The sequence below is a fragment of the Ursus americanus genome, chromosome 14, assembly GCF_024610735.1.
Source record: "Ursus americanus isolate L20-20 chromosome 14, mUrsAme1.1.p, whole genome shotgun sequence".
Taxonomy (NCBI): domain Eukaryota; kingdom Metazoa; phylum Chordata; class Mammalia; order Carnivora; family Ursidae; genus Ursus; species Ursus americanus.
Window position 1 is genome coordinate 6,430,967 of NC_142140.1, and position 25,104 is coordinate 6,456,070.

Here is a 25,104-nt window from a genome sequence, read left to right on the forward strand (position 1 = left end):
CTCTCCTGCCTTCTAGCCCTATTTCATGTCATTCTTGATTTTCTACTCTCGGGGGTAAAAAGCTACATGAAGAAAACTGGTGTGAGAGAGAAATGAGGCTTAACTAGCCTTAAAAATTCTATGGGAGCTTCTTCCATCAGCCTGCCATCTGGAGCAGAGGATATGCCAGTATAATATCTACCTTGAGACAGTCTTAATGACGGGCTGCTAAGAGATTCATTGGGGAGGCAGAAAGAGCCTAAGGGACTGAGGGTGGGGAGCGAGGAAGTGGGAGTTGCCTGGTTAGGAGCCTGCTGTTTGCAGGGCCAGCTAAGTACTAAATCTCAGAAGGGCGCCACCTATATTATGGGCTTTCAGGGTCTTCAAGAAGAGCCCCCTTTAACCACACACACACACACACAAAGCAAAAGGCACCTCACTGACAAAATGCAGTTTCTATGTGATGTGACTGGTTTGGATTCAAGACATAAGTTGGATTCTGGTTGGCAATTATGAGCGGCCTGACTAACCTGTGAGTATTGGTTTTATGGCTTGTAAAATCAATGCAACAACACTGATTTTGCATGAGTATTATCTTGATTACAAGACAATATAAGTAAAAGCACTTAGGCAGTACTAGTTTGTAGCAGGCATTCAATAAGCAGTAGTCCTCTTCTTCCCCTATGTTAGATAGAGCCCTCTTTGTTCAAGTTTCTTAAAACATAAAAGCCTTCGATATTTAAAATACTGTAACACTGAGTAATTATATAACTCATTACGAACTGAAAGTTTATGCCCACCCCCAGCCCCCAACCCCAAAATCCATATGTTGAAGCCCTAATCTCCAATGTGATGGTATTTAGAAGTAGGGCCTTTGGGAAGTAATTAGATTTAAATGAGGTTATAAGGGTAGAGCCCCCATAACGGGATTTGTGCCCTTTTAAGAGTTTGAAGAGTCCAGAACTCACTCTCCACCATATGAGGATATAGCGAAAAGGCAGCATCTACAAACCAAGAAGAGGACATTCACCAGAACCTGATTATGCTGGCACCCTGATCTTAGACTTTAAGCCTCCAGAACTGTGAGAAATAAACTGCTGTTGTTTAAGCCCCCCAGCCTATGTTATTTGTTACAGCACCCAAGCTGACAAAGACACAAGTATTGGTAAGGAACTCTTATAGACTGCTAGTGGGAATTTACACTTGTAAACTCTATAAAAGTGGATAAAACAGTTTGGTAGTATCTATTAAAGCTGAACATACATATTGCCCTTACCCAGTATATTCCAATCCTGTGTAGGAAACAAGAGCCTATATTCACCAAAAGATATATACAAGAATTGTTCACTGCAGCATTTTCATAACATCCCCAAACCGCGAACAACTTAAGTATCTATAACCAGCAGAATAGATAAATAAAATGTGATATATTCAAACCACTGAATGTAAGTGACCAATGAAAAAGAATTTAGTAATGCTTCATACAAGAAAACAGATGGATCTCATCAACATAATGTCAAACAAAAGAAGTTAGACCCAAAACAGTTTATATTGCATGGTTCTATTTATATAAGCTCAAGTCAGGCAAAATTAATATACAGTGAAGGAAGTCAAAATAGTGATTACCTGTTAAGGGAGAAGTAATGACTGAGGGGGTACCATAGAAGCTTAGCAGGTATTGGTTATGTTGTATATCTTGACTTGGGTTGTACTTTATACTTTGCAAAAACTCTTTGAACTATACACTTATTATTTGTGCACTTTTATACTTCAATGTTCAAAAATTTTTCAAGGAAAACAAACCTCTGGGAGAGATAAGAGATTGAAGCTCGTAAGGTCCCAGAGCTCCTTTAGCCTAGACTACACTCTCTGACCTCCTTATATCCACTCCTTCTTCACTGCCGTGGTCCCATCATTACACGCCTCCAGTATCTCATAGGTGGACAACCAAAACATCCTTCTAAAGTCTCCAGGCCGACACAAGTTTTTCCTCCTCCCAATTTTCAACACTGTCTCCAGATAAACGTTCCTAAGGCAGGCACTGATAGTGATCGAATCACTCCCTTGGTCCAAAACCTTCACTATCCCCACACTAAAAGATAACTCATCATTTGCAAAACTGATAAAAAGCTAACAAAGTCTGTTCACTCCCCAAAGTTACCCCCCTCCCATCCTCCATCCTTCCTCACTATTTCCTTGGGGGAAAATAGTACTTTAGAAAGCTCTATTTCATCTTCAAATGATAAAGATTGGCAGCAAAATATAAAGAATAAATCCAGCTCCTGGGAAAAAATAAAGGTAACTTTATCTCCCTATTCTTGGTTTCTTATGAGATAGTGATGATAACAATGATTTCTTTTCACATAGCACTTTTGAGTTTACAAAACACTTTCATAACCTACTTTATTTCAATAAAGTCTCACAATAACCCTAGAAAGCAGGCATCCTCATAGACATTTATGCATAATGACACCAAGGCTCAGGTGACCACTAAGATTGCTTTCCAGGTCTCATACTCCTGGGATTCTCTGCAATAGATGAGGTTTATTTCTGACAACTTCCTACTACTCTTCTGAGCATCTCTCTCACCCCATCTCCACTCCTCCACCACCAGGTGTCTAGTCTATATTCCATCCCTACAGAATGTTGCTCTCACAGTGTGGCTATAATCTCCAATACATTGCCTGAGAGCACCACAGTCATCCTCCTATAGGGATTAATAAATTCCCAGAGGCCTCCAAGATTAGAAAATCTTTAAGACCTAAATAATGAATCTAAAATGTGAAAGTTTAGGCAATTTAAGAAGAGGTGAGAATAATACTTAGAGAAGGAGCTTATCTAGCATCCCCAAGAAATTCATATTCCTTCAACAATTTTTTGAGGCCTACTATCGGCCAGTGTGCTAAAAGCTGAGGCAAAGAATGAAATATGGCTCTTGCTCTGAAAGAACTTATAGCCTAGTATAAACCCCACAGGTGTCAGCCCTACATGTAGTACTGCCTTTCTTTTTAAAGATTTTATTTATTTTATTTTATTTTATTTTATTTTATTTTATTTTATTTTATTTTATTTGAGAGAGAGAGAGAGAGCACAAAAGCACAAGTAGTGGGAGCAGCAGGCAGAGGGAGAAGTAGGCTCCCGCTGAGTAAGGAGCCAGATATGGGACTCAATCCCAGAACCCTGGGATCATTACTTGAGCTGAAGGCAGACGTTTAACTGACTGAGCCACCCAGGTGTCCCTGTAGTACTGACGTTAGCTCAAAGAATCTGACTCTTGGCTCCACAATCACAGAAGTTTTTGATAAGTTAGATCAAATCCCCAAAAAGACATTCCAGCCACTGTCATCCATTCCTCTTCATCAACAATGAATGTCCCATTCAAAATCAAACCACCAAGTAAGCAAATCAACAACTGCCAAAAGTACAGAGCAATCATTTCACACATTTATAAACAAACATTAGATATTTGTTTATATTTTCATTTCACATATTTATAAACAAACAAAACATTCAATCTTACCTGTACTCATAGAAATGCATGTTAAAACACTCAAATATAGCTTTTATACCTATTAACACTTAAAAAAATAATACTGTGCTGAAAAGTGAGGTAAAAATGGTTGATGAACTACAAACTGGTAAAAGTTTTTATGGGAAGCAGTATAGCTTCTATCAAAGCTACATATATTATAATTTTTGATCAAGTAGTTCTTTTCCTGAAAATTGAGAAGGCCTATAGCCTTACTATGTAGTAACTATGAAAAATCATAAGTCAATACAGTTCTCTAATAGAAATATAATTGGATAAATCATGGTATAACAGCTATGAAAAAAATACATAAGTAACAACACGTAAAAATTATTTATTAGCAGAAAAACATAATATGAAATTTTAGCTAGACAACAATCACAATTATGTAAAAAATATGTTTGCATATGGAAAAATATTGGAAGAGAATAAGGAAAAATGTGAAAGCAGCTACTCTATTGCTATGGTGATATTATGAGAAAAATATGTTCTATTTAAAACTTCCTTTAATCATGTTGATGTAACAATAAATCCCACTTTACTACATTGCTTGTTTAATTGACTATCTTCCCAAATAAACTATAAGCTTTGCGAAGACGGGTCAATGTCTCTTGTGCTCAGCATTATAGCACCAGTTCCTACAGAATAATTCATGAAAAAATGAATGAAATACATAGGAAACCACACAATAAATATCCTCAAGGAGGGGAGGGGAAGTGGACCACCAAAAGTAAACAAAAGGCTGATCTCTATATGACTTTTTTTCAAGTTCTAAATATGGGAAAAACCAAGCCAACCATTAAAAAAACTTCTGGGAAGTCTTTATTTTCAAGGCCACTGCTGAGATGCTCCTAAACGGTCTGGAGAAAGACACAGGATGCTGGGAAGTGGACACAGCAGCAGGTATTCCCAGGATTTGGGGAGAACATATGGAATCAGAAGGGACAGGAGCTTCATATCCTTTCCCTACCCCCAAACTCACTGTCCTTTGACTCTTAGAACCTTACATATAACTAAAGCTGGAATTAAGGGATGGGGTGTAGCAAAAGGGACAAGCTATGTGGGGAAAAAAAAAAAAAAGCAGGCAGAAAAAAACAGATCAGCAGGGAACAGTCTTTTTGGTAGGAACTTAAGTCTGATAGCACCCTGAACTCTGGCTAAGAAATAAATTTCCAGGTACAAAGGAAAATAAGAAGCTTTAAAGGAATTGAGCTCTGGAGTGAAAATCCCCTTTCCTGACAACTTAAAATCAGTCTGAAATATACCAAAGACACCAGAAGGATTCGAAGTCATAAAAATATTATAAGCATTAAGAAAAACACATAGGGAAAGGAGTTAATCTTTAAGTTGTTTTTCAACCAACCTACGCAGCACCTGTCACAGACCATACAGGCTCTTTCCAGCTTAAGCAATTTTTTTATCCATCCTTAGTGCTTTTAGGCAAAAGAGTCATAATTGACTAATGCAGAGCTCAGAAAGGAGTTTAGCTGCATAGAGAAAAGGGGCACTGAGTAAGGAGAAAAGAGCAAGAAGAAGAGTCTAGATTTTAGATGTAGCTCTACCTATTTCATGTTGTAACTGTAAGTGAATCTACCTGAGCCTTGATTTCCTAATCAAAACAGGAAGCTATATTGACTTACAAGGTTAAGATGACAATTAAATGAGGGGACACACGCAAGTCAAAGTATATAATAAATAACAAAGTTTTACTCAAATGTATGACCTTATTACAGAATCCTAAACGCTCTAATTTCTTTCCAGGCTCAAAGTTAAGTTGAGTGCTTTTTTTTTTTTTTCCAAGCAAATCTGAATGCACAAGCTATCTGAAAGCTACAGGAAAATCAGTCTTATCCCACTTTGCCAAGTTAATTCACAGTTTATTCTTTCAAAGAGTAGACTTTTCACGTGGGCAAGTGGCAATAAAGAAAGATTCTCCTCCCCCCCCCCCATCTTAGTGCTGAAATTCCACTATTCATTAGGTTGGATTAGAGAAGTTTTTCTACTTTCCAGCTCCTTTTATGAAAAGGCAAAAACCTGTGAAAAGAAATTGCCAATAACCATTAATAACCTGTAGCTAAACAAAGATTAACTCAGTCTGCTGAAAATTAAAGGCTGGGAAATAGGGATGCCAACAATAATTTGGCCTATAATTTCCAAGAACCTCCTGACTTCAAGGAGGTTCCAACCACCACTGTCTCCAACCACCAAAATTTCCCAATTCCCACATTTCAGCAAGTAAAAATCACCCAGACTAGTTCTTGCACTGAAAAATAAGACCTCATGTCCCAGTTTTATTTCAGAAAATATGTTCACCTCTGGAATGGGACCCAGGTCATTCATAGGACATATGTCCATGGACACAGAACGAAAGGCATCAACAGGGAGAGAAGGCACAGAAAAGTGAAAAAAAAAAAAAATTCACCACCTCCACAGTCCTAACTATAATCAACATCCCTGATTTTAGGAAAAATATATTTGCTCCCCCAAATTCCTACTTCTCATAACTAGAAAAACTGCCCATGACAATACTTAAGAGGAAATTAAGTGGGAAATTCTTCCTCATATCAACTCCCAATCCCACCTGTTGCAATAGTTTCAATCCATATATATTTAAATCTTTGTGGTACAGTTTGCAATTTGACCTCACAACAATCCTATGAAGAAAGAAAGGCAGGTCTTATTACTACAGTTTTAAGGATGAGGAAATTGAGATTCAGAAACTTGCTATGCCTGAATTCACCCAGGCCATCTGACTCCAAATTTACGCTTTTCAGAACACCATGATGCTTCTTAATGTCTTTTGGTTCCATTCTTTTCAAAGACTACCAGTCTCAACCTTTCTGCCATCACTTTTTGTGTCAGAACCCAGCAGTTTCTGCAAGAGAAACTTGAGGTATCATTAAAGGGAAATCATTAAGCTAAATACCCTTGGAAAACAAAGAAGTTTGTTAAATGGCTGAAAGAACTTATGTTCGTGTCCACTTGTCAACTAGATTAGCCACCCCCCTAGTTCTATGGCACCTGTAACTCAGTATAGGAAGCCCATAGAAAAATATACAAGATCCAAAGTCAAAGACCTGAGTTCTAGTCCTGACTCTATCATTTCCTGGCTATGTGAGCTTGGGTAACCTCTCCATCTCAATCCCTTTATACATAAAATGAGAATCATATTAATTATGCCCCACAAATACTATTGCGTGGAGGATTAAATAAGATAATGGATGTGACAGCACTCAAAGAATAAAGTTTCTACAAATAAGCCATCTCAAAAACATCTTCCCCAGAGACTGTTTCAAAACACTAGTAATCAGTGTTTTCTAAACTATATGCAACAAACCACTATAACTAAAATGAAGGAATATTCATCAAGGGTTGTCCTATTTTTCAAAATTATTTTTAGTGTCATGGAAATCTGTCTACAAATTATTTTACTTGACTTGAAGTCTCCTATAAATACTCATATGGTAAGCTGTTGTCTTAAAGCTGCTGTGAAAATCTGCTCGTCATGGTGGAACATTTACTGAACATCTCCATGTCCCAGACACTGCATTAGACATTTTCAGTTTGATTGATTCTCATAAGAACCCTTTGAAATATATTTTATTTCCTCTTTATAGATGAAGAAACTGAAGTTCAGAGAGAACAAGAAATTGTCAAAGGTCAAATGTGTGTTTATGTCATTGAGGATAAGAAACATCAAGGTGTTTTGTGGCAAGAAATTTGAAACACTGTTATCTAGTGATTACACAGCATGTTGGTTAAGAGCTTGGACTCAGAGCTGGACTACCTGGATTCAAACCTTGGATTCACTATGAGCCTTAGTTTCCTCATTTGTAAAATTAAGTTCATAATAATAACCTATTTCATAACCTAGCAAATAAGTTAATACATCTACTTAAAATAGCACCTGCCTGTCACATGGTATATCCAATACATTAGGTATTATTATCATCATTTTCCCCACACTGCTTACCCAAACTTCTCTCCCACTTTTCCCTGCCCTGAAACCTGTATCTCCTCTACATACACGTTACTCATTACTGTTGTCTGCTTTTGCTCTTTCTTTTCCTTTTAACTGAAATGCCTCTTTCCTTCCTCACTAATCTAAATCTCATTCAGCCTTAAAAGGCTAGCTTAGATCTACCCCTTATGTGAAACATTTTCTGACTTCATCAGCCCACAGTAACTTCTTCTCTGAAAAACTCTTTACACTGTCAAACAATCTAACCTGTAGAAATCACTTGGTTTCTTTTCTTTCTTTTTCTTTTTCTCTTTTTTGAAATCATTTGATTTCCAAGGGCTTCTGAAGATAGATGATTTAACCCAAATCCCTAGATTTTGAAATAGAAATTGAAGTGTAAAGAGTTAAATTGCCTATGGTGACACAAAAAGTTAACTGGCAGAGTAGACACCTGAATCTGGATATTTTAAATGTTTGCAGAGCTCCTTCTACTATACTCTTCTAACTTTTGTCTTCCTTGAGATTCTGCACAACTTCTTAAAGCTGAAAACATATATTCTATAATTATCTGATTCTAAGTATTAACTGGTCTTGTGGCCTTCATGGCAACTAACACACTGAAGTTAGTAGATGTTTGCTGATTGATTAGCAGATCAATCTTTCACTGATGCCTGTTTGTCCAATAGTTAAAGTGTTAATACTTTAACACTTTGCAACATAGGATGCAACAGAACTTAAATTCTCACCTTCAGGGAGTGATAGGGGCTGAAGAGGGGAACATATCCATATATATTCCTAGAGTTGCATCGCAGGGTCCATCGCATCCCACTACACACCCTCAAATTTGGAGCCCTGCTATGAGACTTGGGGCACAACACTCTCCAGCATGCCTCCCCCCCACCACACACACACAGCTCCCTCTCTGGATTATTACTGGAATCCAGAAGTATAAAAGAAACAGTCTTCAGGTGAGTTTTCATTATTAATATTAAGGCCCTTCAAGGATTTGAATCTACAGCAGAAAAAAGAGACCTCAATTTCCTTCCACAAAGGATCACCTCAGGCTAAAGTTACTGCATAAAGTTACTAGGTCCCTTGAGCAGAGAAATAAATAAGAGGTATATGTCCTGGAAAGGTATTATAGCTGTACTTAGGAGGACTGGAATGGAAGAATGGTCCTAAACAGAAGGAAAAAAGAAAGAACAGACTCTAAAATTTGAGAAAGGCTCAAGTAAACAAAGACATCTTAGTGCCTAGGCTGAAAAAGGGGAAGAAACAGAGAGCACATGGCTGTTCTCCAGAAAACAAGCATGGAGTATTTATGACCATCAGAAAAGAGTATATTTGAGAGGGGAAGAACAGGTACATCATCAGCTTCTTGTAAGGGAGGCTAGTAAAAATAATTAATGATTTTATAGCATTTTATAGTTTACAAAAAGATTTATATTTTATATATATACATCTCACTTCTTTTTTTAAAAAAAGATTTTATTTATTCATTTGAGATAGAAAGATACAGAGAGAGAGCATGAGCAGGGGAAGAGGCAGAGGGAGAGTAAGAGGCAAACCCCCCACTGAGCCAGGAGCCCCACACGGGGTGCCATCCCAGGACCTGGAGATCACGACCTGAGCTGAAGGCAGATGCTTAACCATCTGAGCCACCCAGGTGTGTGTATATATATATATATATATACACACACACACATAAGTGATATACATACATAAGTGATACACATATAAGTGATATATATACATATATATATATATATATACACACACACATCTTAATGAAGTGTCTTAATGAATAGTCACTTTGGTTAATCTAGCTCTTGTTTGTTTATATTTACAGGGAGTGAAGAGTTGCTTTTGCTCGTCATTCATATTTTCATAATTATTTAATAAGTCATTGACTGATCCAACAAATAATTATTGAAAACATTCTTTGTCATACCAAATGCTTGGGATATCAAAATTAAAGTTATAGTCATTGGGGCGCCTGGGTGGCTCAGTCGGTTAAACCTCTGCCTTTGGCTCAGGTCATGATCTCAGGCCCCATTTCGGGCTCTCTGCTCAGCGGGGAGCCTTTTTCTCCCTCTCCCTCTCCCTCTGCCTGCCACTCTGCCTACTTGTGAGTTCCCTCTCTCTCTAATAAATAAAAATAAAATCTTAAAAAAAAAAAAAGAAGTTATAGTCATTGTCTTCAAGGGGATCTCAGGATTGAAGAGGAGATGAGAAGACAAATAAAATGTGATTATAAGTTAATTGCTATGAGATAAGCAAGCATATTATGGTTTCTAACACAAATTGAAAGAATTAAGAAAGGAGTAAGTCTAGTTCTGACTCTAGAATAGTCAACAACTGAATTGAGTCTTGGAGATTTTCCAGGCAAAAACACAGAAGAAGCCTTTCAGGTAGTAGGAGTAGTATAAAGACAGGCACATGGCACATTCAATTAAACCTAAGTAGGGCGCCTGGGTGGCTCAGTCGGTTAAGCATCTGCCTTCGGCTCAGGTCATGATCCGAGGGTCCTGGAATTTAGTCCCACGTTGTGCTCCCTGCTCAGTGGGGGATCTGCTTCTCCCTCTGCCCCTACCTCCCCCAACATTCATGCTGTCTCTCTCTCTCAAAAATAAATAAATAATATCTTAAAAAAAAAAACAAACAACTAAGTAGTTTGTCATGGCTATCAAAGTGGGTGCGGAATCAAAGAAAGGTAGAACTGAAGAGGTAGGCAGTCAGATCATGAAAGGCTTACTGTGTATTTCCTTTCAACATCTGTCAGTCACAATGCTGTTTAGTTCTCCAGAATGATCCTTCGGATAACCTAAAGATTTTTTTCTCACTAATGAGAAAGAAACAAGCAGCTTGGGTGGCCCAAGATTGGAGTGTTTCACATTGAGGAAAAGTTTGCTGGACAGGGGGAAAAAAACAAAAAAAAGCCAAAAGACAAAAAGCAGGATTAACTTCAGAAAAATGAGCTCCATGAGAGCCAAGTGTCAATATAAGCTAGGGAGGAGAACCTCGGCCCTTAATTTTATTCCATTTGCCTTTACTCTGCTCAAAGCTATCATGGGCCAGGTAATACTTTCTAGTATTGAAAGCTGCTATGGCTCTCAATCAGAGCTAAATCTCTAAAGATTTATGATTTGGACTGGTTGAAAACTAATAGTTAAGTTAATTTGTATTTCATAGAGCATAAGTAAGAGCAAAAGCATTCTAGTGGTTGTATTTGCAGTAAATAAAGATGATTTCCAACATAATAACATATACTTCTAATCCTAGAATACTTTTTCTCACCATTGTTCCCTTTTACCCCTTTTCTCATTCTCTGAATCTCTCTCTCCTTAGCTCAGTTTGGCAAAGATTTACTGAACTTAAACTATGTGTCAGACACTGCTGGATGCTAAGGATATAAAAATGAATAACACACTAAGCCTACTGCAAAGAATTCTCCATCACACAAATAGATCATTGTGTTGAGAAGAGTGATAAAGATATCCACATGACTGTAAGAGGGCATGGAGGGGACAGAGAGGCCCAATATATCCAAGGGGTAAGAGAAGGATTTCTGAAAAAGAAAATACTCATCTCAGCTCAAAAGGTGCATATGAGTTTAGCCAAGAAAAGGAAGGAAAGAGATAGAAAGATAATTGCAGGAGGAGTGAACAGCATAAACAGACAAGGGGCGGAATGCCATAATGTGTGTATGGAACAAATAATTCAGTATTGCTGTAAACTGAAGTTTAAGGATGGAAATGGTTAGGAGATTAGAGAAGAAAGCACAGGTCAAATCGTGGGAAGGTGATGAACCTTACCTATCAGACATGGAATAGGACATGAAAAGCTTTAAGCAAAGGAGTGAACGAGTCAGATTTGTATTTTAAATAGTTCATTCAAGCTATTAAGTGGAAATCATCATGAAACTTACTAAAGTTCTAGGTGAAATTTTTGAGAACTTGAAATAGGCAACAGTCAGTGTCCTCAGTTGAGACAGAGAATATGAGAAGAGCTGGAATAGGAAGGGAGATAAGGAATTCAATATTGGAACAAATGACCTTGAGTTGCTTTAACCACCCAAATGGAGACATCCAGCAGACAACTAAATATGGGTGTAAAGACCAGGACAACGTTCTGGTCTAAAGGCTGAGATTTGGGAACTGACATCTTGAGAGTAGATGGATCAGGGAATGTGTGTAGAGTGAAAAAAGAAGTGGGCAGAAGATGGGGCCATGGGGAATACTTACATTTATGAGGTAAGCAAACAAAAAAAACAAGAATGAGAAGGAACTTTAAAAAGGTATTAACAAAGATTGCCATATTCAGAAGTGAAGGGACTTCCAAATGGAAGATAAACAGTGACAAACCAATCCGTGAAAGTATAGACTGACACCTTCCTTTGGATTTAACAAGAACAATTTCGGGGTGCCTGGGTGGCACAGCGGTTAAGCGTCTGCCTTCGGCTCAGGGCGTGATCCCGGTGTTGTGGGATCGAGCCCCACATCAGGCTCCTCCGCTATAAGCCTGCTTCTTCCTCTCCCACTCCCCCTGTTTGTGTTCCCTCTCTCGCTGGCTGTCTCTATCTCTGTCGAATAAATAAATAAAATCTTTAAAAAAAAAAAAACAAGAACAATTTCAGTATTATGGAGGTGGAAGCCATCAGTGCAGGAGGGGAAATACAGGCTAAGGAAGTAAAGACAAGAGTGAGATTTCTCTTTCATATCTGGAAGAGTGATTAAGAAGGTGAAGAGCAGATTTTGCTTGTTTCTTTATTTGCAAGGATGGAACAACCAGTAGAAAATGAGAGAATGAACAGAAGGAAAAAGAAGGGGTGATATTTAGGGCAAAGACATGGAGAAGCCAGGAGGGGATGGGTCTTTTTTAAACAAGACAGAATCCTCATGCTCTGAGAATGGAATAAAGAAAATGAGCGTTGAGGTAAGACACAGAAGTAGAACAGGAACATTCCAAAGGAACTGTGTAATAATAGCGTGGAATCCTGAAAGCCAAATATGTGTTCAGAAGAGTGTAATCCAGGATATAGCAAAAGTTTAGGATTAAGAGAGTAGTGACAAATGAGTCTGAAAAGATAAACTGGAGCAGGTTGTAAATAAGCCTCACGAACAACAATGTGTTAGAGAAGAACATTAAAAAGGAAATTATAAGATTTGTGAATGCTTTTGTTTAATACTTCGAATGCAATGTGAAAGATAGATTGAATAGGAGGCACAGGCACACCTTTTAAAGCCATTCTGTTTCTCTCTTCATTTCCCTCTGTAACCACCCTTCCCTAATTAGTCACGAGTGAAACTGAAGCAGAGCTATTTTAGAATTTATTTATTAAATAAAATAAGAATTTATGTAGTCCTGTCCCTAATTGTTAAAATAGCTGAGTCAAATAGGTAATATTTCTCTTATTTAAAAAAAAAAAGCAAATTATATTTCCTTTCAAAAAATAACAAAGAAAGCCTTCAAAAATTTTGTCTTTGAGCAAGTAGCCTTCAATTTAAAAAAATAAAAATATTCTTCATCCTCAAAGTGTGTAAAATAGACAATAAAACTACACAATAGGGGAACTCAAAAAAAGGGACCAAGATAGGTTGGGTACTTGCAGCTGGAAACAGGGAAGGGTGCAACAAGCAGTAGTATAGCTCTTTACCCTTTACAAAGTGCTTTTCCAAAACCTTATTTTATTCAATTCTCACAACATCGCTATGAGATATACATGTTTTCACTTCCATTTCACATATACTAGAACTAATTTTTGTCTGTATTACTCTGGAACCTAGAACAGTGTCTGGCATATGGTAAGTCTCCAATGAAAAATGTGTGAAATAGAGGGGAAAAGGGGTTCAGAGAGGTTATGTAACTCTGATAGGGTCATATGGTTAAGGGTGGAGCCTAGGTCTTCTGACCCTCAATTCTGTATGTTCACATTGCTTCATGGTGCTGAAAAGAGAAGAAAAGGGTGGAGTGATTGAATATAATCATAATCTGCTTTACAATTTAATGTAAACTGAATAAAATTTCAGAAATGCCTACTATCAAGCAACAAATGCCACGGCCAGCATACTTCCTGCAATTCTTAGTCATGCTGCATGGGCATCTTTAGAGTTCAGAGATCCATGGTATTTGCTCACTTTATTCTCTCCATAGGTCACCTGCCCTATTCTATGTTACTTCCTCCTGCTGCACTGAAGTAGTATCTGCAGAAAGAAAGGCCTTTTATATCATCCTCTCTTCTCTCTAGGAAGCTGTAAGTAGCCTTCCGGTATTCAATTGCATCTATGTGGAAAGCTAAAACAAAGGATGACAACGCCACCCAATGAGTATGGAGAAGATCTTATTCACGAGATTTAGAGGGGCACACATAGTGTGAGTACATTAAACACCAAAAACAGGACGCAACTCTCCATTTTGAGGCCACTATGTTTAACCATGCCCTCAATCTGTAATGAATTTAATCCCAAAAAAGCTGTGTACATATAAAATGTTTGTAAAGTGAGCAATTTCAAAAGCAGTGGGGTGCTTACTATTTAAGTGAATCCTGTGGTAAATCCTTTTGCAAAAGAAACCTTTTTTATAACAAAAAATAATCTAATTTTTCTGCTGGCAAATTTGTCTTGTGTGTGTGGAATCTACCAATTTGGGTTCAGAACCTGACATTTCAGCTTAACAGCTATTTAATACTGGGCAAGTGATTACTTTTATGAGTTTGTTTATTCATCTATGAAATATTCTTTCTACTGCTCAGGATCACTGTGAGGATAAAATGAGACAACGTGTATGCACATGTTGTATAAACTGCTCAGCACAGTGTACATGGCAGGGATCAAGAAATAAAGTCTGTCAGCCAATACTTCAACATATGTATACAAAAGTTCTTAGATCTATCAGGAAGAGAGGAATTTAACCACAAGTCCCCAATTCCCATCATGAGGAAGTAAGAAAGAGACTAAATGGAGAGTACTCAAAGATGAGTATCTCATCAAAGACATGTTTAGTCATTTATTAACCTATGCCTCTTCTTTCAAAGATTTACAAGCATTATTCCATAGAGTAAATATAAAGCTTTTTAAAGAAAATGGCACACAAACTGTAACGTGGAAATAAAGTAGTGCTGTAAAGGATCTTAGAAAATGTCTGTTTCAATCCTCTCATTTGACAGAGTTTAGAAAATCAAAATCCAAAGAGGCAAAATGGTTTACCTAAGGATATATAACGGTACATTTTCAATAGCACAAACATTTCCAACCATATTTTCATTTCCCAGGACAGGCCACCTCTGTACCTATGCACACAAATTACCGTACTATAATAAGTCCTACTTAGAGGTCTGTCCTCTCCCCTCCTGGACTGGAAAATCCTAGTAAACAAGGCCAATGCCCAACTTATCCTTATATCTCCAGCACCTGGCTTGTGTTAGATGCTCAACTGCACAGAACATATCCCCATTAAAACTGTTTTACCAATTTGAGGGGAAGATATACAATTCTAGAAAACTTACTGTTTAGGCCTCCATTACATTTTACTTAGCGAGATATTGAAAAGGCTAATGTAACTACAGATTTGAACTTGGGTACAGAAAGACAGGAAGCAATCTCAGGTAGACAGGGACACTACGGTAAAAATTGATCCCTGAAAGAAAGGTCATTGTTGTAGCACAGTCCTACTAACTTTATTACATTGTTGGATTTCGAAGAGTCTCTCCTTCAATCATTTTACAGTGACCTCTGCTGAAACAATAACACAAATAAGACAGTGAAATTGCCAATATGAATATAGTGTGGTGTTCATATGGCTCTTTTTAAAGTATTTACTAAGAATTCCACAATGAATCTTTAAAAGAAATAGATAAAAGCAGTATTTTAAGGAGAAAAGGATTAAATTTGAGGGATCTGCCTAAAGAGTGACTTAAGAGTAGAAAGAGCTCTTTGAGAAAGAAGTGGTTGCTGATACAATGGAGCCCTGGATGCCCTGCTCCTGCTCCTGACTCACCGCTGTTTGCTCTCCTCCAGGAACAAGTCAGTCAGGAAGCCACTCCACAGTCATGGCTTTTAAAAGCACTGGGAAGACACCCTGGAGCCAGAGGTGGCGATTCACCAATTTAGAATTACTCTTAGCCAGCTGCAACCTAAAATCTTAGGAGACGGTATGTGCTAAGTTGATCAGAGGCACAAAGGAAAAGAATCTCAAAGTGAAAGGACCAGTTCGGATACCTACCAAGATTCTGCGAATCACTACAAGAAAAATTCCTTGTGGTTAAGGTTCTAAGATGGGATTATTTTCAGATGAAGATCCACATGCGACTCGTTGATCTGCACAGTCCTTCTGAGATTGTTAAACAAATTACTTCCATCAGTATGGAGCCAGGAGTCAAAGATGAAGTCACCATTGCAGATGCTTAAATCAACCTTTTAAATAAATTATCAGTTGTTAAAAATAAATAAATAAATAAATAAATAAATAAATAAATAAATAAAGAGAGAGAGAGAGAGCAGAAGGAAACTTGAGTTGGAGTCAGATGATTTAAGTTCTAGTCCCCATTCTCTAACTTCTTATTTGACCTTGGCCAAAGCATTCCATTTCTCTGCACTACGTGATCATTCAGGTTCTTTCAAGTTCAAATGTTGTAATTATAAAAGTAAAAAATCCCTATCAATCCTTGAAAGAGTCATAGATGGAGAAAGATAAAAGGCAGGTAGAAAGATAGTAAAATAGAGGGATACTGTGGTATAATGGGGCAAAAAGCTTAGTAGAGTGACTGAAGTTCTAGATTGTAGTTCTGGTTTTGCCATTAACATTCAACTAGAATAACCTTGAACAAGTCACTTTCCTTCTTCAGATCAAGATTTCTCCCATTTATAAAGTACCCAGATGATCTTCCAGCTCTAATAATCTAGAATTCTAAGCTATAGCCTACTGCTGTTATGAACAATGAAATGTTATACAATCAGTATGTTTGTGTTCACAAGTCAGAAACAGGACATACAGATAAAATATTTAGTAGACAGAAGCCTCAAACTTCACTTGAATTTTCCCCCCAAGTTCTAATTCAAATATTTTTCTAGAGCCTCTCACAAGCACTGGTCCAGACTACCGTACTTTGAGTTCCCCTATTCTTAATGGTATGTCCAAAGACGGACCATAAAAGCATGGAAAACAGGTGCTGCCTAGATAATGCATCAATCCGGTCTTTTCATGGTCTCTCTCTTTTCTACCACTGTACTTTTCTTATACTATCCACTCTCTGGACTGAGCCAAACCTATCTCTTTTGATTCAGATTCTTCAAGGTTCAGTTCAAATCTCAATACTTGCATGAAGTTCTCCCTTCCCACTGTAGCCAACACCTATTTTTCACTCTTTTAAACTTCTAAAGTACTACAGTGCTGTGGCAGAGATTCAATGATATTTGTAAAGAGCTTACTACAACATTTCCCACATAGCAAATGCTCAATAAATGATAGTAGTGCTGTTGCCACACCTTTAGCACTAATCACATATCCTTTAGTTCAGTGCATCTTAAATTTAATGTGCATTTGAATCACCTGGACATTTTATTCAAATGCAAATTGATTCGTAGGTATAACGACCTGATAATCTGTAGTTCAAAAAGCTCGTGGTTGGGGCACCTCCGTGGTACAGTCAGTTGAGCAGTTGAGTGTCTCAACTCTTGGATTTGACTCAAGTGGTGATCTCAGGGTCATGGGATCGAGCCCCACATTGTGCTCAGCGATCAGTGTGGAGTCTGCTTGAGATTCTCTCTCCCTTTCCCTCTGCCCACGCCCACTCGTGTTCTCTACCTAAAATAAATAAATAAATCTTTAAAAAAAAAAAAAGCTCCTGCTTGATGTCAATGCTATTGATCCAAGGACTATATTCTTTGAATACAAGGGGTAGTTTTCGTAAACTTAAAAAAAAAAAGTATGGGGGCGCCTGGGTGGCACAGTGGTTAAGCGTCTGCCTTCGGCTCAGGGCGTGATCCCAGCGTTCTGGGATCGAGCCCCACATCAGGCTCCTCCGCTATAAGCCTGCTTCTTCCTCTCCCACTCCCCCTGCTTGTGTTCCCTCTCTCGCTGGCTGTCTCTGTCTCTGTCAAATAAATAAATAAATAATCTTTAAAAAAAAAAAAAGTATGGGGGAAACCCCCTACACTGTTGGTGGGAATGCAAGCTGGTGCAGCCACTCTGGAAAACAGTATGGAGTTTCCTCAAAAAGTTGAAAATAGAGCTACCCTATGACTAGGCAATTGCACTACTGGGTATTTACCCCATAGATACAAATGTAGTGATCCAAAGGGGCACCTGCACCCCAATGTTTATATCAGCAATGTCCACAATAGCCAAACTATGTTAAGAGCCCAGATGTCCATCAACAGATGAATGGATAAAGAAGATGTAATACACACACACACACACACACACACACACACACACACACTGGAATATTATGCAGCCATCAAAAAATGAAATCTTCCCATTTGCAACAACATGGATGGAACTAGAGGGTATTATGCTAAGCGAAATAAGTCAATCAGAGAAAGACAATGATATGATCTCACTGATATGTGGAATTTAAGAAACAAAGCAGAAGATCATAGGGGAAGAAAGGGAAAAAATGAAACAAGATGAAACCAAAGAGGGAAACAAACCATAAGAGACTCTTAATCATAGGAAACAAACTGAGGGTTGCTGGAGGAGCAGAGGGATAGGGTAACTGGGTGATGGACATTGAGGAGGGTATGTGTTGTAATGAGCACTTGGTATTATATAAGACTGATGAATCACAGACCTGTACCCCTGAAACAAATAATACATTATATGTTAATTTTTTTAAAAGTATATTATCTTATCTGTCCACCTGAACAGAAAGATCTTAGAAGACAGACACTACATCTCCTTTTTCTTAGCATATACACCCTATACCAAGAAGGTATTCAATAAACACCTGCGGACTTACCATATCTACAGTCCCTAGAACATCTAGATAATCTCTAGAATGTCTGTGCTATGCTGATTTTCAAATCCAACATTGAGACATGCTAAGATGAAAAAGCTCACTTGGTCTCTGGAATTGGAATTGCTGAAAACAGAGGCAGGGAAAAATGTGAGAGAAAACTTACCTCTTCACCAGTGAGAGTGTAATATACAGAAAAAACAACGTACAAATGGACGTTTGTTCCATTTAACCACAAAGATAATTAGAGTGCAGTCTTAACTGCACTTCAAATTTAGGTATGAACCTTAAAAGAAGACATGCATTTTCAGGCAAAATATATATATTTAAAACACTAGTAACAATTAGTAATAAGGGATATAATAAGCTTGATTTCATTTTTTAGTGGAGCAGATACATTTTTTTCAATGATTCTTTAGTGTGCAATTAACCTAAAGATCTCAAGGAACCAATGAAAACACATTTCAAGCAAGAGACAGAAACACCCTCCAATTTTCCCATCAACTTAGTCCATGCAAAAGTCCCCAAGTTCCATTGCCCACAATTACACTGATAAAAATTTTAAGGAATCTGCTGTATATTAAGGTTGCTCTGAGAGGCCACCTACTTTAAGCCCCAATTATTTAAATGCTCTTTTAAACCTCCAATTATTTAAATGCTTCTTAAAACCCTTTTATTTTACCATTCTATAATTCAAATGGGACCAATATTCTTAAATTCTACTGGGAAGCTACACTCTGACTTCCTATTCAAGCATCAGGAATATAATATTGGGCATATATGACACCTGCTCACTGAATGCTATCTAGATAGCTTAAACAGTGAGACAAATTTACTGAAATTTGCCGTTAGAGGAAAAAGCACCTTTTTAAGTCACTGTGCTTGTCATAAGCAGACACCTGCTCCTTAACTTATAGAGAACTTTCAAGAAAACCATTCAACAATATTTAACTGAGATGTTTTTAACAAATTTAGGCAAGAAAGAAGACAAAATCTGCAATCCTGAAAATTGCTATTAAGCATAGAAACAGAGAAGCGTCAAATGCTGTCAAGCACTAGACTCAACTGGGTTTATGAGTTTTAATAAATCAATGTTATTACTTCAGAGAAAATCAGAAAACAGTTGGGAGTCAGCCCAAAGGAAAGTGGCTTCTATTACTTCCATCAGAAGTGTAGTCCCCAGGGCAAGGCAAATTCTCTGGTTCATGCCAGGCAGGCAGTGTTCCTGGAGAAAAATACTATCCAAACAGAGTTTTGAATCCTAAGCTACTGAATCAGTTGTGCTAAACACAAACTACAGCAGCCACATCATACCCGTACAAATAAGTCTCTTCCTACCTGTGGGTACCTAACTGGTAATTAAACCCAAAACAAATGCCTTCAACAGGATAGGAGATCAGCACGAGGTACAGGAGTGTCAGATTCTTGCATAAAAAATGAAGCACCAATATCATTCCCATTTCTCCCCTCCTTTTCCTGGCCTTTCTTCAAGACTTTTGTAAAGCTTTCTCCAATAACTCTGACTCTCCCAATCACTCAGTTTATTGAATGCCAAAAACACTAGTCTGAAATAATAATTGTAGAATCGTTTTTGTTAACTGTTTCGTGTCTCCATTTTGTCTCCCAAATTTCAATGTGAGTTCTTGGTAAGGCCCCTACACTGCCTACACTGTAGAGGGAGCCTATTATTAATATTGTCAATAATATAATAATAATAGTGAGGCAACACAGCATAGTGGAGTAGCAATACTAGAGACAAATGGGCCTAAGTTCAAATCCTAGGTCAACTATTTGCTGGCTGTATGACTAGGAACACATTACTCACTTTTCATAAGTCTCAGTTTTGTGTTTAGAATTTAATGAGATATATATTAGAGCACCTAGTACAGGGTTTGACATATAACGGATGCTCAATGAAACTTAGGTACCTACCTTTCTCACTTAATAAGCACTTGTTGATTTGAACTAAGAACAATCCTCCTAGGGGACTACCAATGGTACCGTCATATACTCATATTTTCCTCATACACCTCCTTGCTGGTGCCTCTGTCATTTCCTAACAAAGGTCCCTTAAAAATTTCTACTCCATTGTTCTGAGAAAAGGCATCTACACAAGTCACCCAAATGATTATTCAGAATGGTCATACCAGGGGCCAGCAGGAGTGGATCTCCACATCTACATCTCACTCCCATTACACCCACGCCAGTACTCCCTCCCTCCAAGTCTCCCAGTGAGAAAATGATAGAGAAAAGCAGTAAAGCAGCCAAAAGAGGAAATGGAGATAAACAGCTCTGTGGCCCCTCCGAGCCTCACTCTTGGGAGGGAGCACTTGGGTCCAGCCTCTAACCTCAACCCTTGTGAGAAAGAAAAAATCCTTCCCATATTCCTGAAGAGGAAGGAACCCAGATTCCTTGCCTCTTCATTTCTTCAAGCCCTTCACCAGTCAATTCTTCCATCACCACCCACCCCAACCATCCCCTGGGCCAACTTCTTGCTACATAAAATAGAACCTCTTTAACCTGATTTGTCTTGAATGAACCCCATTCATGCTTTTAACAACTAGAGGTAACATTCTCCCCCAGCCTTCAACGTTCTAGGTTTGAATATCCCTAGAAGAAAGAAAGAAAGAAAGAAAGAAAGAAAGAAAGAAAGAAAGAAGAAAAAGAAATTCTCGAAGTTGCTGTCTACTACATTAAGGTAGATCTCTTTATTTTTTTGTGCCCCTTTAACGATCCAGAATATTTTACCTCGGTCATCATCTTTCCAGCTGGAAAAAAACACCATCACTTTCACACCACCACCACCACCACTACCCCCACCACCTCCCCCCTCCCGCCACACACACACACACACACACTTTTTTCTACTAAAACAAAAACAAATTTAAAAATCCACAAATCCCCTCCCTGCTGCACAAAACACAAGAATTTTATTATTCTTAAACGGACTACAGCCATGCTCCACTGGAACAAGCCCAGGTCCACCTGGGCTCTCACCTCCGTGCTTTGACCAACGTGGATGTCAATACTGATAACAAGCCTTCATCCAGCCAGGTGAAAACTACCCCATCACCCTCTCCCCGCAAAACACCCATTTCCACCGCAAATTCACTCCCGTGCCTCACGATGCAGAATCTTTTTATTGGCTTCAAATGTTTCACCTGAGCTTTTACGTGTCTAGGCTGAAAGTCTGTTCCTTATGCCCCCCTTCAAAAACAAACAAAACTCTATTTTTTTAAGATTCTTCCCTGTTGCATAAAGTAGCTCCTTTTACGTGTCGTGAGGTATTTGAGAGCATCGAGGCAGTATTTCACCTCAGGATTCACCTTTCCAGACGCCCCCTTCCCGCCCCGCACACACAACGCTCAACCTCCCCCCGCCCCCACCTCCCCACTGCGGGACCGTGCAGACTCTCCTTCTCAGGGGTCAGAAACGATTCCTTGGCGCCCGGGACCACCTTCCCTTTGGTCTCCCGCTGCCCGGCAGGCCCCGGGAGCCCCGAGCGGCGGCGGCGGCCGGGCACCTACCAGTCGGTGTGCGGCTCGTCGACGACCAGCAGCACCTTGGCCTTCCTGGCGGCGGCGGGCGCGGGCGCGGGCGCATCCACCAGGCCGGCCGAGGCGGCCGTCTGCTTCACGGCTTGGGACAGTGAGCTGAAGAAGCTGCTGCCCACCGACGGCGCCGCGGCTGCCTGCGGCGCGGGCTGCGGCGCGGGCGCCGGGGCCGGGGCCGGCGGCGGCCTCCGCTCAGGGCCCGGCGAGGCGGCCGGGGGCGCCGAGGAGGCCGAGGCCGCGCCAGGACCGGGGGGCGGCGGCGGCGGCTGCTGGGGCTCGGGCCGCTGCAGGTCGGTCATGTAGCCATTGGGCAGGTTGGCGATGAAGCTGCTGTCCGACAGCCGGCGCCTCAGGAAGTTCATCATCTGGCTTGAGGGGCTGGGGGCGCGCGGGGCGGCGGGGCCGGGCTGCGCGGAGGGCGAGACTGAGGCGGCGGCAGCTGCGGTACTGAGGCTACTGAGGCTACTGAGGCGGCTGCGGCCGGGTGCGCTGCGCGCGAGCCCAGCAGACAGCCGCGGAGCACTGGGCCGGGCGGGCCAGGCGGCGTGAGGCTCAGCGCCAGGGAGAGGGCGGGGCCGGGGGCGGGGACACTGCTCGTCCCGCCCCGCGCCGCAGAGCCGGCGCGGGTCCCGGCTAGCCGCCTGCGCGCCCTGCACCTAGCGGTGGGGTTCCTAGTCTGGGGACTTGGGGGCAAGGGATTGCCAGGCTTCCTGCAACCTGAGAGGAGCTCTGTGGAGATAGCGTGGGAGCCAGTCTTGCTCCCCGAGAATAGGGAAAAGGGAGCTGAGACTCCTACCACCTTTTCGTTTGGGGATAAAAAAGCCATGTCCCACCCGACATGGAGGTGAAGGAAACTGTCCCCACTCCCTTTGCAAGGAAGAGAGGCGTCAGCCTCCCCACCCTGAGGTGAGAAAGGACCCATTCCCCTGGCGCGCGCGCACGTACACACACGCACACACTCCCTGTAGTGGGAAAGAAAAAAACAACCTCCTTTCCTAAAGCTGGGAGAAAGGTGCCATCTCCTCAACCTCCAGGTGATGGAGGAAGGAATAATCTGCCCCCCAACACACACACACACACACACACACACACACACACACACACACACACACTCCTATGATGAGACAAAAAAGAACTACTCCCTCCTCAATATTAGGTGAGAAAGACATCCTCCTCCCCCGACCTTCAGCCATCAGGTGACAGAGACTTGACAGATCCCCTCACCGGGTCTGCCAGCGCATTTTTCGTGCTGCACTTTAGGGATGGCTCACTTAAGAGCACCTTCTTCTCTTCCCCTCCTCATGGACTAGAGAGAAGAAACCGTGTGTAAGGCTGAAGAACCCCTCCCCCCAAGTGGGATGTCTAAGGGTCCCCCACCCCTTGTGTGTTCACCTCCCTGACAGGCAGTGGTGTGTCCTATGTTGTACCAAGAAGTTCATCTTTTCAAAATCTTTCTATTTGTTTTTTCCAGTTCATTAACTGGCTAGATCTGCTTCCACCTCCAAGAAGACCTCCGATTATCACCTTTCCATGTGCACTCGCTAAATCCGGTATGACCTCTGGACTTTTGTTTTCACCTCTCGTGAGATACACTTAATCCATGTGTTGTATGGAAACAGGACACAGCAGATATAGTACCTTACATTCTGGCCATTCTGGGTGATGTGTGACCTCAGGCAAATTAGCCTCTGAGCCTCTTTTCCCTATCTGATAAAAGGAGATAATGCCTTGAAATTTTTATCTTAGTATAATTGACACACAATGTTACATTAGTTTCAGTGTACAACATAGTGATTCAACAAGTTTATGCATTATGCTATGGGGAGATAACACTTTTCAAAGTTGTTACACAGAATAAATGAGATGGTGTATATAACACACCTGGCACACAGTAGGTATTCTAGTAGTAGTGGCTAGATTCTTATTCTTATGTGAGCTAGTTCTCAGTAAGTGTCTGTTGGACTGAATAGAATCAATGAGCAACTTGTCGCTAATATTGGCAGGCAGTTCTTGCTTCCTGCATCCCAGCTGGCTCTCAACTTGGGACCTATAGATGCACAATCTGGCTCTGAGCCAGAGACCCAGTGATGTTCAAGAGGTCTCCAGCCAACTATAATAATACAGTGATCTTCCCATCCACCATGTGCCAGGCAATGGTAAGTGCTGGCCAGATTTATATGAATGGGAAGTAGCCCCCTGTCTGTGGAAAGTTCATGATTTATGAGGGCTAGAGGAGAGAACGGGGAAGATAGACCTAGGAACAATTAACCACAATAAGATGTGAGAAATGCTATAATACCGTTGGGCAAAGTGGTTTCAGGGCGCCAAGGAGTGAGGGAAGCATTCTACCTTGAAGTTTAGGAATGGCTTCTCAGAGGAGGTGACATTTGAAGTGGGTCTTGAAGCAACTGTAAGCCTACCAGCAGAGAAGTGAGGAAAGCACTCAGGCAGAGAAAGCCTGGAGGAATTGTAGTTGATGACTCCTCTAAGAAGCCTTCCCTCAATCTTCCAAGGTGGACTAAGTGTTTCATTACCTGTGTCTGGTTTTTTCATAGCCCCTTAAAAAATTATAATAAAATTCTGGTGACTTGAATGTATGCTTTTCAAGGAGAGGATTATGTTTGAGCCATCTCAGACCCCAACATGAAGCCAGTCCTTGGCATGCAGTAAGGACTCAGCTGTTTGAGAGTTGAACTGTACTCTTACCCAACTCAGTTCTTGTGTCTATTAGAGAATAAAACTGATATATCACTAATCACTAAATAAACTTAATTTAATGTACTGCCCTTCCTGTAAATATTTTTTAGAGTATCAGATGAGTTTTTCCAAAGGCATGAATCTCTAATGATGGGATTTCACATACTGTTATCACTTTGATTTTTCAGATGTTCGGGTTATCTTTTTTTGTATTTCACTAAGTAATTCCCCTTAACCATTAAGCTTGTAGTGTATGTATAATATTTTAAAATCAACCAGTTAAAAAAACATGTTGTGAGTACCTAATACATGCAGGGTATTATGCTAAGCACTCATGGATAAAGAAGATTCCAGAATAAATAAAACCCAAGTTATGCCCTTAAGAAGACAGCTCATAAACTTGTGAACACGTAACCAACAATAACAGAGC

General features: G+C 40.1%; 1 protein-coding gene and 1 pseudogene across 1 annotated transcript in view; one reads left to right on the forward strand and one right to left on the reverse strand.

Annotated features, from left to right (window-relative positions):
* SYN2 (synapsin II) overlaps positions 1–22,465 on the reverse strand; it is a 194,763-nt gene extending 172,298 nt beyond the window's left edge. The window contains exon 1 of the mRNA XM_045812407.2: positions 21,951–22,465. Within this exon, the coding sequence (XP_045668363.1) occupies positions 21,951–22,342 (392 nt within the window). The 5' untranslated portion in view covers positions 22,343–22,465. The remainder of the gene's footprint in view (positions 1–21,950) is intronic.
* Positions 15,517–15,874, forward strand: LOC148108905 (small ribosomal subunit protein uS10 pseudogene; annotated as a pseudogene).
* Positions 22,466–25,104: the final 2,639 nt, after the last annotated feature.